General features: G+C 38.7%; 2 protein-coding genes and 1 pseudogene across 4 annotated transcripts; 2 read left to right on the top strand and 1 right to left on the bottom strand.

The window, feature by feature from the left end:
• Positions 1-96: 96 nt before the first annotated feature.
• LOC104741393 (putative pre-mRNA-splicing factor ATP-dependent RNA helicase DEAH4) lies at positions 97-5473 on the top strand. The gene is made up of 16 exons (XM_087484758.1): positions 97-669; positions 769-861; positions 956-1060; positions 1204-1421; positions 1531-1583; positions 1676-1792; positions 1956-2047; positions 2650-2736; positions 2995-3209; positions 3374-3466; positions 3555-3678; positions 3791-3938; positions 4288-4357; positions 4569-4729; positions 4886-5061; positions 5147-5473. Exons 1-16 carry the CDS (start codon positions 470-472, stop codon positions 5292-5294), a joined length of 2100 nt encoding a protein of 699 aa, XP_087340884.1. The 5' UTR covers positions 97-469; the 3' UTR covers positions 5295-5473.
• Positions 5474-5771: 298 nt separating this feature from the next.
• LOC104741392 (putative CCR4-associated factor 1 homolog 3 pseudogene) lies at positions 5772-6811 on the top strand (annotated as a pseudogene). Its single transcript, XR_015580167.1, has one exon. The product of XR_015580167.1 is annotated as a putative CCR4-associated factor 1 homolog 3 pseudogene (transcript).
• Positions 6812-6832: 21 nt separating this feature from the next.
• LOC147928112 (ATP-dependent DNA helicase Q-like 5) lies at positions 6833-12335 on the bottom strand. 2 transcript variants are annotated; one of them, XM_087484755.1, is made up of 19 exons: positions 11190-12335; positions 11039-11092; positions 10795-10907; positions 10475-10690; positions 10322-10400; positions 10152-10205; positions 9996-10070; positions 9829-9882; positions 9683-9727; positions 9497-9591; positions 9281-9410; positions 9041-9139; positions 8869-8924; positions 8669-8771; positions 8009-8137; positions 7723-7892; positions 7530-7554; positions 7323-7438; positions 6833-7236 (listed from the first exon to the last, which is right to left on the bottom strand). In XM_087484755.1, the coding sequence occupies exons 1-19, from the start codon at positions 12189-12191 to the stop codon at positions 7140-7142; spliced, it is 2712 nt and encodes a 903-aa protein (XP_087340881.1). In that variant the 5' UTR covers positions 12192-12335; the 3' UTR covers positions 6833-7139. The 2 variants fall into 2 exon arrangements, with proteins under 2 accessions (XP_087340881.1, XP_087340882.1); XM_087484756.1 differs by having other exon boundaries at positions 10776-10907; positions 11190-12279.
• Positions 12336-12569: the final 234 nt, after the last annotated feature.

The following is a 12569-nucleotide window of genomic DNA, read 5'->3' as shown; positions in this document are numbered from 1 at the left end:
ACAATGTACTACTAGTCTACTACTACTACTGTATGTAGCCTATTATTTAACTTTGATGAGAAGTGGGTATTAGTTTTACTCAAAAACAAATTTGTTATAAATTAAGGACGAGATACGAAATTCATTAAAGATAAGAACAAGAGCCTCCGAAGGAACGAGAGGGTCTTCTGTTACGCTTGTTTTTGATTTTTTTTGATTTTTTTTTTTTTTTTTCTCACTCTCAAAATCTGTAAATCCCCAATAAGAAGGAAGAGTTTTGAATCGAAAGGTTTTAAGAAAAATTGTGTTAATTCGAAGTTTCTCGTAATGACGGAGTGCGATTAGGGTTTCGGTGTACTGTGAACCTACCGCGTCGTTCCCCGGAGGATGAGTTTTCGTTGAAGCTAAGTAGAAGAAATAGGCAGATAATAGTTTTATTTTCGTCGATTGCTGAATTTTGATAGGTTCTGTGAGTGTGTATCTCTGTGATATGGCGAATCTTCCGATTCTTCAGTTTGAAGAGAAGATCGTGGAAGTAGTGGAGAAGAATCCAGTGGTAGTTGTAATCGGAGAAACCGGTTCTGGGAAAAGTACTCAGCTCTCTCAGATACTTCATCGGCATGGTTACACAAAGTCCGGCGTCATCGCCATTACTCAACCCCGACGTGTGGCTGCCGTTTCTGTTGCCAGGTGATTTTTTCCGTTCATTCACTTATTTTGCGTCTTCGTTGGTTTCGTTAAGATGTTAGAGGTTTATACGAGTTGGTTTTCTTTGGCTATGGTCTTCAGGCGAGTTGCGCAGGAGCTTGATGTACCTCTTGGAGAAGATGTTGGCTATGCTATACGTTTCGAGGACAGAACTTCGAGCAAAACACGGATTAAGTAATGGAGGATGTATAAATGCTTAGTATTAATCAATATTTCACATGATTTGTCTTTGGTTTCCTCATTGTTGGATTGTTTTTTTTGCTCCCAGATACCTCACAGATGGAGTTCTACTTCGTGAGAGTCTTTCAAATCCAATGCTTGATGATTATTCCGTAATCATATTGGATGAGGCTCATGAGAGAAGTTTAAACACGTAAGGTCTTTTCTATATTTTGATTTGATCTCCGTTTGCTCAGTACCTTTTATCATAACATTGTTTCGTATGGCATTTAGATCTCATTCAAACATGCTCAAAGGCTCTAGAAAATATCTTAACTTGGTCCATTTTGTTATCAGGGATATTCTTTTGGGTCTCATGAAACGGTTGGTTAGAATCCGCGGGTCCAACTTTAAAGTTCTTATAACCTCTGCAACACTTGACGGTGAAAAGGTTTCTGAATTCTTTTCGGGCTGCCCTGTGTTGAATGTTCCTGGGAAATTATATCCCGTGGAAATATTATACAGCAAAGAGCGTCCTGTCAGTTATATTGAGTCATCTCTGAAAGTAGCAATTGGTATGTTCAAGGTCGAGTGTTTCTGTTGTCATTCCGTCTGATTTGGTTAATCACTTTTGCCACTATTTTGTCTCTCTGACATTACAAAAAACCTTGTTGTTACTTGTAGATATACATGCTCGTGAGCCAGAAGGTGATATCTTAATCTTTATGACTGGACAGGTCTGTTTCATTTTTTTCAACTTTATTCATTGGAATCTGGCAGAGCTATCTAGATTCTTCTGTCCTGTCTTACTTTATCTTGGTTTTAATAGGATGATATAGAAAAGTTAGTATCAAAGCTAGAGGAAAAAGTACGAAGCTTGGCTGAAGGATCCTGTATGGATGCTATCATTTATCCTCTTCACGGTTCTTTACCACCTGAAATGCAGGTAATAATATCTAGAATCTCGGTACAATTTTGGACCCAGTATTATTTTGCTTCTGGGCAATTGGGGTATCTTGGTTTTGGTAATTTGACTTGACTTACAAAAGGTTTTGGACCCAGTCTCAAAAGGTTTTGGTAATTTGACTTGGCTTTCACCATTTCTGCAGGTTCGTGTATTTAGTCCTCCTCCTCCAAACTGCCGCAGATTTATTGTTGCTACAAATATTGCTGAAACTTCTCTTACTGTGGATGGGGTTGTGTAAGAAACTCTAAACCTTAAATTTATCATGTTATTTTTTGGTTTTCATGTCTGGTATCTACCATATGTCAATTATTATTGCATACATATCGATACTTTCATCACGATGCTGTTAGCTAAATCAGGTACTGTAAAAAACTGAGTAAATATAATATATCATTCAATAGTAATCATGAAGATTGACGACTGCAATAGTGTAATTAGGTTCAGTAATGGAATCAATCTGATATTTGATGCCGGCTTTTTGTTATATTCCTCGCTCCTTTTAGTTCACTTCACATTTCTGTACATGTTGTTCACCATCACGTCTGTGAGATCCATTTTTGGAGTTTTACTTGAAACAGACGATTGAGACATTTATGTATACATGTAGGTCGTGCTGTCTCTTTGTCAAGTGTTTTAAAACTGCATTTAGTATGAGAAGATTACTTATTCTGCATTCTTGAATCTGCTTGATTGTTCCGATTGTCCTGTCACTGTTGCCGGTAGTCGTCTTCGTATGTATCATGTGTTCATGTCTGCATTTAGGCAAAATTTAGATAAGATTTTGACAATTTGGAGATCGATAGCATTCTCAGCCTAGCCCTGTTTTTCTCTGACAGGTATGTAATAGATTCCGGGTATGTGAAGCAAAGACAATATAACCCATCAAGCGGAATGTATTCTCTTGATGTTATTCAAATTAGCAAGTAAGCAAATGAGTCTGGTTTCAACCTTCATCCTCATTAAATGGCCTGCTATATTGGACATATAACGAACTTGTATTAGATGTGGATGATATGTATAGCCTTAACTAGAAAAAGATAACTGCAATTGGCTCAAAAGGGAACTATAGTGGTTCAAAAGGACCTCATCAGATATAACAGTGGTTTTTACTCCAGTTTTCATCAAGCTCCTATTTGCTTATTGTTCTTTGAATTTTTTTCTGTTTCATTGTGGTGTTCCAGAGTTCAAGCTAACCAACGTGCAGGACGTGCTGGCAGAACAAGACCTGGGAAATGTTATCGTTTATACCCATTGGCAGTCTACCGAGATGACTTCCTTGATGCAACAATTCCTGAAATACAACGAACTTCTCTTGCTGGGAGTGTTCTATACTTGAAATCGTTGGATCTTCCTGATATTGACATTCTCAAGTTCGATTTTCTTGATGCTCCTTCATGTAAGAACTTATTTCTATCTGGAGTTAGATGCCTCTTATAAGTATTTGTACAAAGTAAATGGATTGTAGTACACAATCTGCTGGTTTTCTTTTTAGTTTGTGATATTTTTGAACTTTTCAGTGAGATAATATATCTTTGGTTTATGTCCTACTTGTAATTTCAGCTGAGTCATTAGAAGATGCATTGAAGCAATTGTATTTCATTGATGCAATTGATGCGAATGGAGCAATAACAAGTATTGGACGGACAATGTCTGGTATGTTTTAGTTCAGTTTTTTCATTGTTGATTTTTTTCTTATAGTTTGAGCTGTTATCTCATACTGAGCATATTTGTGGTTCAACAGAGCTTCCACTAGAACCATCAATGTCAAGAACATTGATAGAAGCGAATGAAAGCGGTTGCTTATCACAAGCTCTAACAGTCGTTGCTATGCTGTCAGCAGAGACTACACTACTTCCGGCTAGGAGGTTAGCTTTTACGATATACAATACCTGAGTCAGACTATGAAACATTTAAAATCACATTGTCTAGATACAGATGCATCAACTCTTGTTTTTATGGTTTGTGCTTGCATGATAGTAAACCCAGTGAAAAGAAGAGGAAGCATGATGATTCTAATCTTCCTGATGGATCCGGATATGGTGATCACATTCAACTGCTACAGATTTTCGATTCTTGGGACCGTAATAATTATGATCCTGTATGGTGCAAAGAAAATGGCATGCAGGTAGTTGTTCCATTTTCTTTCTTCTTTTCCTATCTATATTCAAGTATCCCACGTGAAAAGCATGGTGCATCAAAAGCCTTAATGCTTTACTTCAGAAGGTGGTTAATTATATACTGTTCGCTGCAGTTAATACAACCTATATAGCATATTAACTCTCTTCATTATTGAGACGTGACTTCGGTGGGCGTTCATGTTTGTATCTTCTGCTTTATACAATTTTATACCTATCAGTTGTGGGGGTTGATGAAATATACACTACCATTGTTTTGATAGTCTCTTTTGGTACATCATTGTAGGTTCCTGATGCCTTTAGAAAGAAATATAACTTTTACTGAAAATTAATTTGCAGATGCGAGGGATGGTGTTTGTCAAAGATGTTAGAAGACAATTGTGTCAGATTATGCAGAAAATATCCAAAGGTTAGTATGGCTTCATTACACAACAAGATTCCATATAATCAACTTAATATCACTCGATGGCTTTCAGCCCTAAAGGGTTATTATACCTCCTATGGAACCAGAACATATGTCATCGTTCTCCCTTCCTTTCCCTTGTGACATGCAATAGTTGGGTGTGTCATAATATATAATCAACCGTCACTAAAATAAATTGGTCTCCTTGACAAGCCAGATCGATTGGAAGTTGGGGCACATGGAAGGAAGAGTTCACGCGGAGACGACTACAGGAAGTTGAGGAAAGCTCTATGCGTTGGTAATGCAAACCAAGTTGCTGAGAGGATGCTTCGTCACAATGGATACCGGACTCTTAATTTCTCGTCCCAGCTAGTCCAGGTTCAGTCCAAGTCTCCCTTATCTGTTACAGTGTCAGATTTGTTATTACATCATTAGCTCAGATCTATAGCAAAACTGTAAACTAAATTAGGATGTGTAAGTCTCCCAGTTTTGGTGCCATCATCCACATGTTGATATTTTTTCGGTTGATTACAGGTGCATCCATCATCTGTGTTGACTGCCGACAGGGACGGAATGTTGCCTAACTACGTAGTGTTCCATGAGCTGATTTCCACCACACGGCCGTTCATGCGGAATGTTTGTGTAGTAGAAATGTCATGGGTGGCTCCCATCAAAAGAAAGATCGAGAAATTAAATGTCAGAAAATTGAGGTAAAAACAAAACATTACTCTTTGCAGTCCAGTTTTGTTCTAGCTTTTAGTAATTGATCAGTATTGTCTAACCTTTTTTATGTAGCGGTGGACCGGCTTCTTCTGTCAAAGAACCTGAGAAGAAGATGGAGTTGTCTAAGGACGATGCAGAAACACCTGCAGTTATTGAGAATGTGGAGAGTCGGATTGAAGCAGCCAGAGAACGGTTTCTTGCTCGTAAAGGACAGAAATAAATTTGATGCCTCAAACGTAAATTGAGTAATTCAACTAAAGCACATTTATTTTCGTTCCCATAAAGAATAGAAAAGAAAAGCTTTCTTAAGAAGATTTGTTATTAGAGAGACAATTTGTATGTTCTTAAGTTGGTATGTTTGAACATCCCCAGAAAGAAAGAAAGAAAAGGGTTTTGGAATTAGAACAGAGTCGAGACTTTAATTTTGTCATAGCATTTCAATTCGGTTTAGTGGTAAAAACAGTAAACCGCTTTGGAAAGAGAAAAGGAAAACTCGTGTCGAACAAGAAACTATGAGTCAAAAAGGCAACGCGAGCATTTTAATTTCCATTAACAACAATGGAAACTTTTGTGTGTCCTGCTGAAGAAAAACAAAAGGAAAACTGTGAACAAAAATAATCTTTGTATAAATAAAAAGTGAAAAACCTAATCAGGCCATATATTATATATAACTCAGGAATGCTCACTGTTCATTATTGGCTTTTCTCGTCCCCGAAAAATAATAAAACAAAACAGTTGCTCTGGAAACCCTTAAAAGATAAAATCAGAGAGATGAAGCAAAGTCGTGGTGGTGAAGTTTGGAGATGGAACAAGGAAGTAGAGATGGATGCCATAAGCGATTGTTTGAGAAAGAGTTGTTTCATCGCTGTAGATACAGAGTTTCCGGGATGCTTGTTGGAGACTCCTGTAGACGCGAGCGAGGAAACCCGGTACAGAGACATGAGATATAACGTCGGCAATACCAATCTGATTCAATTAGGGTTTACGTTGTTGGACGGTAACGGAGATACCCGTGGAACATGGGAAGTTAATTTCTCTGATTTCGACGAATCAGTTGACGCTTACAACGACAAATCTATCGCGTTTCTGAGAAGTAATGGTCTCAATCTTGACAAGATACGTGAGGAAGGAATCGGGATTGACGAGTTCTTCGGGGAGTTTGCTCAGATTCTTAAGTCGAAAAGGATGAGTTGGGTTACTTTTCAAGGCTCATACGACAAGGCTTATCTAGTTAAAGGCTTAACGGGAGGAGAACCGTTGCCTAAGACTTCACAAGGTTTTGAGGTGGCTGTGGAGACCCTTCTGGGAGACGTTTTTGACGTCAAGAATATAGCCGAGTTATGCAGCGGGATAAGTAGCCATTACGGACTACAGAAGATAGCAGATGCGTTACAGATGAGGCGTGTCGGAATAGCTCATCACGCTGGTTCTGACAGCGAACTCACGGCTCGTATCTTCACCAAGATGGCTTGCGGTTTGCATGATTACGAAAAGAGAAAGCAGCAATACCAAGATCAGCTTATGATGGCTACAAGTTATGTACCACAGCTGCCACCCATGGAGTATGATGCTTACCCATCTTTTGGTGGTTACTTCAGTGGTGCCGGCCAAGGAATGAACTAACTATGTATGATCTAACGTTTAACATGACTGCACTGCAGCCTACTATGTACATATTCTGTTTTATCACATCTTTCTTTGAACACAAAGATAACTTTCATCTTTTCTTGTTGATCATCACAACCCTCCATTGTCGTATGACAAAATTTCTCTTTATAAATATTTCAATGAATCTTAAGTTAGAATACACACAAATAAATGAAAATGCTTTTGATCCAGACAAAGTTCAAAGCTCAAGTTTCTAGTATATATATTCTATTCCAGTCATAATCTACTCAAAGCCTCTAGTTCTTACATCTTTCTCTTAGAAGTTAGAATTGCTATCAATCATTCTCATCCGAACTGGGCTGAAGAATATGTGACCTTACCTTGTGATTCACAATGACTCCCTTATTTATTGGTCAAGTAGCTGTGGAGATGTTCATGTCCCACTCGATAATGTTTTCTATGTAGCTAAAGCTGCATTTCTGTCAACAAAATTGAACAGTTCTGTTTGTGCCGCTTCCATTATCACACGGAAGTCTACGCTCATATACCTTCCCCTGCAAAGCCATATTTCAATAAAATCACATGTACCATCCATCATCAAACAATCACTCGCATGGCTTGGTTTAGATGATGACTATACCAGAAATGAGTCTTGGACCAGACTGAATTTGGAAAGGCTGGACTTCCAACTCCATGCATTATTCTCGCGATGGCCCTTGGTGTGAATTTGGCCTGGCGATTACTCTGCAAAAACACCTGTTTTCCCCACAACATTAACTGAACATTCTTTGAATACAAGGCAAAATAAAAAAAGTATAAACAACAATGTGGCTTCTTGGATCTTCACCTTTATGTCTGCTCGTAGAAAGGCGCTGCATCCACAATATAATGTTGATCAATTTCATGCAAAGAAGACTTTGACAAACCAAAATAATGAGGGGAAGGTATGTAACAGCCCCAGTTTTAATTTCCTTTGTTGCTATGCACTATTCGAAATTTGGAATATCTATGTGAATAGAAGTGAAATATCTTGTTAGTACCAATTTTGAGTCGTCTTGCTCGGAGTGTCACACTTATCGTCACCATTGAAGTAATCCAAAATTCTGCTTTGCAGGCTCAGAGTTTGCTTGGCACCAAAACTAAGTTCTGAAGTGTTGGAGACATTGATTGCAGCCACAGCTGCACTAGACATAATATCCAGTTTTCTCACCTATATCAAATGCAAAATTATCGCTACATATAAGCAAACATGTTGGAACTTATGTCAAGATAAACCAAGGAAGAGTGAGGAGCTGTTAGCTGCAGTTGATAAACTTAAGAACTTACTTTGCAACTTTCAATCTCTGTGAGCCACTTGGTAAGATGACTGGACAATGAACATATTTCCCTTGGATATTTTAGGATTGTGTAACAAAAGGCAGGGTCCTTCAACTCGTATGTCACTTCCCCCTTCATCTACAATGATTTTAAGGACATATCGACGAACAAGATCTTAACAGCGCTAGAAAATCAACCTCAAGATCAAGTACTCAACACCATCAATTAGAGATCAGGAATATCAATTAAATTCATGATTTCAAGTGGAACTCACACAAAAGAGTTCTTAACAGAACGCAAGCAATTGAACAAAACAGATGAAACATGATTAATATATACATTTTTCTCGGAGTTAAATTTTCTCAGTTAAGTCTATACCAATAGTCCATAGAGAGATATAATCAAACTTTATTACAAAACCATACTAGTTAATTATCTCTTCCATATTGTACTAGAGTAATACTCCTGAAGATAATTCATGTGTCTATCAGTTCTGTTCAATTCATATGTCCTTCCGTTCTGTAGACTTAAGTTTCTTCTTCACTTTTAATGCATGCAATTCAATCATGTCTCCCTTGTTTAGATAAATATGCTTATTAAGATGAAATGAAACTTGAGATATCTCGTACTAAGCCACAGATTCATATTTGAGAGAAAAGTGTTATCAACCTTCAGAGTTTGAATCTCAGCCAAGACATCTGTTGTTGCAACAAATATACTAGAGGCCACAGCTGGTATATCGAAGACATACAACCCTTGCTTCACGTGAGACCTAAACACAACAGAGAAGTCTTGAGCATTGCTGCAACTTTAATACTTCTACAGAATCGCTTGACCAGCAAAGCTGAAGAAACTGAATAAATACTTACTTCTTCAGAATTGCTGCAACTATGGTATTTCGTGCAGACAGAGTGTTTGGAGAAGACTGCACATATAGCATAACAATGTTCTGAGCATCAAAATTCTCGAACATACACCATTAACATAATATAGTGGAACTTGTCACTAAACACGAAAGTATTCAGATAACAGCTTCCCTACCTTGTGGAAATTCAAAGTGCAACAGACGTTAAGTTGTGGAAGCATACGTAGGTATTGAACTTCCCCCAGCTCCAAATGTGTCAAAATCGTTTGCATAACCTGCCAGATCCACAGTGAAAATTCAGAATATCCTTTCTAAAACCTTTTTCTCCGCCCACCATCTCACAAGATCAAACACTTGATAATATAAAGGTAGAGAACAATGGGTTTCAAGAAATGACATTAAGTTTTTAAACAAACCTCTTCCTTCATGTCAAATTTGAGAGAGGCAGATTCAATGACTAGCGAACTTATCTTCTCATGTTGTTTTGTCTCAGTGGAAAACACATGGGTGAGAAATTTTCCAACTGCATATTCATCGACACCATCACTGAAGAAGAAGGGGAAAAAGCAAAGGTAAGCTTAAAATCCTCTTAATTCAATGCCACGACAGACGATAATTCCCACACCAATCACCTGTGTGAAAGACTCCGAAGCTTTAGATATGTCTCATTATCATAAAAGAGATGACAATAAGACAATCGCCCGTCGCGACCAGCACGTCCAATTTCCTGTAACATTTTCAATCAGTTTCCCGAGAACGTTATGTGCACAGTGATCACTAAGCTTGAAAAGGAACCTGGAAACAAAAAAGGTTTGAACCTGAACGTATTCTTCCAAACTGCCTGGCACGCTGAAGTGGATTACCTAAAGCAGACTCAGAAAGTTTAGAAGCATGTATACTATTATACAAGATGCGAGTAGTTGAAGATATGTTCAAGCATGCTAAGGGTTTGCATTAGACTTACAGCTCCAACATCTCCCTTGTCAAGTCCCATGCCGAATGCCACAGTTGCAACAACCTTCCATAACATAAAAAATATTTGAATACTGACATCTGCTTAACTTTCAGTGGTAGTTCGGATGTGTAAATTGGACACAAAGCGTATGGAAATCAGTGAACTTGTTTTCTCACCACTCTAATCTTGTTGGAACAAAATGACTCCTGAATGCGAACACGGTCCTTCGCAGGAAGACCACTGTGATAACCCTGGATAGATCGAGTTAAGCTTGATTAGAGTGTAATCAGCCATAGATACAGGTATATCGGATATTTTAAAATGGAACCAACCTTTGCATTGATGTTGTTATCGCGTAAATACTTGCTTATCATGTCAGTCTCATACTGCGCAAACACAGCCCAAAGTTGCTTAAGTTAGCATCATGCATGATACAGTAAGACATCAAAAATGTATTTTGTAAAGCGTGAAAAAAAGGCTGTAGATTATTAAGTACTTTCACCTGAAATTTGCAGTACACAATGATGCTTCGAATCTCCTTATATGGATGAGACTCCATCAAAATCAATAGATCTTTCATTCTGTTTAATTTCAGATCTCACTCAGTAACAACTAGAGGAGGAGCAAAAGGTGAAAATATAAACAAAGCACTTGCCTGTTAGCTCCACTCAATGAGACAGACAACTCAAAATTGTCCCTCAGTTGTGACTTCTGAATAAGATTGGTTGACGGTATCTCTAGTGCAGACATGACAGCCTGAAGAGTCATTGTAGTGGCGGTTGCAGTCATCGCAAGAATACATTCTGCCTTGAGTTCAGAAAACAGCATTGATGCCTTGAGTCTCATATATGAAGGGCGGAAGTTATGAGACCTGTTTAGAGTAGCTCTTAATCACCAAGACAGAAAAAACAAGGAAAAACAGTAGATACTACAGTCAACAGAGAAACGCAGTCTACCAGTTGACAAGAAGCTCACCATTCTGATACGCAATGTGCCTCATCCACAACAACAAGTGACACAGATAGAGACATGCGAAACATTGACAAAAATTCTACATTGAGAAGTCTCTCGGGAGATACAAAGAGAACCTGAAATTAAACAATAAAACCAATGAATGTATTTCCAAATCAAATAGCTTATCACGTCGCTAAGTTCCTTAAACAATACCACACAGTCTTATCAAAGGTAAAGCCGTCCAAAACTTCCTAACAGAACGTACCTTTATTATGCCTTCTTTAAGTTTCCGCAATGTTTCTGTTGCTTCCTCAGGTCTCTATTGAAACAAATCCCCAAAGCAGACTCCATTAGTAACTTCTAAAGACAAGAAAACGACCTCAATATATATAAAAAAAACATGTTGTGACACACACCTGGCTACTGCTCAAGAGACCACCCTTAATAATTGAAGGCAAATGCTTCAACTGATCGATCATCAGCGAAACCAAAGGACTCACTACAAGCGTGATTCCCGGAAGAATCATTGCCGGAACCTGGTAGCAGAGAGACTTACCAGCACCAGTAGGCAACACCAGCATGGTTGAACTCCCACCAAGAACCATCTTGATCCCCTGCAACTGCCCATCTCGAAAAGAATCATAACCATACACTAAATTCAACAGCTTCGTCAGATTCTCATCAGAAGCCTCAGCCTTTACAGCAAGAATCGCATCCTCGACTGAGCTGATGAAACCATTAGCTTCATCTTCAACCTGTTTCTGCAAATCAGAGTCTTCCTCCAACAAGGATTCGCCTTGGCCATCAGCTTCTTTCTTCTTGTATCTCTTCCCTCTGAAAGCGTAACTGCTTCTAGATTTGGAGACGCCCTTGTATTTGCTGGGAAACTTCTTCCCTCTCTTGCCGTTTAAGTTCAATTTCACGAAATTACCCTCGCCGTTACCGGTGGTACGAAACACCGGAGGTTTCACCGGCGGAGAAGTTATAGTATCGGTGATTAGATTGGGAGGCTTTCTCCTAACGGGTTTTGGAGGTGCGTTTACTGCCACTACTACCGGAGGTGGCTCCACCACACAATCGGCGCCGTCCGGTTTCAATTTCTCGTCAGATGTTGTGAGAGAAGCTCTGCTGCGGAGTCTGGCGAAGGACGAAACAGAAGAGGAGAACACAACGGGTTTGGATTCGCAGATCCGGAAGGGGAGATTGGTGAATAAGGGAGATGGAGGAGGAGGGAGAGAGGACTGGGTTGGAGCTTTATGTGAAGGATTTGGAGCTTTGGGCTTCGAGTGAGAAGAAGAAGAAGACGCAACTTTAAGGGAGACTGGCGGTGGCTGAGGAGGTCTAGGAGGTGGTGGAAATGGGTCTCGGGGAGGAGTGGCGGAGACGTGAGAACCATCGGGGTCTGAATCGGAATCCATCGGAAATTGAATTTTTTTTTTTTTTTTTTTTTTTTGTGGGAGGAATTGAGAATTTTAGTTTTTTATTTTGTGTGTAAGGTTCATTGCCATTGCCATTGCCACCTCCGGGCTCTTCTTCCCTTTTGTTTTCCCGCCATTTTATTTATCTTCTAAAAATATTGTGTTTTTTTTTTAAGTGATTTATTCCTCATTTTTTTTTCCTTAGTTTTTTTTTTCAAAAATAAATTATTTCAAAATAATAATATACTGGCGTGTAGCGGCGGAATCCGATGTAATATTCTTTCATCTTCCATATGATTTAATTTTGTTGCTCTTTATTCACACATAAATTATATTCTTGACCCTAAATTATATAGGTTATATAGTGTTGTTTCTTTA

This window comes from Camelina sativa, chromosome 14, assembly GCF_030686135.1.
Source record: "Camelina sativa cultivar CO46 ecotype springtype chromosome 14, ASM3068613v1".
Taxonomy (NCBI): Eukaryota; Viridiplantae; Streptophyta; class Magnoliopsida; order Brassicales; family Brassicaceae; genus Camelina; species Camelina sativa.
This window is presented reverse-complemented; position numbering and strand designations above follow the sequence as displayed.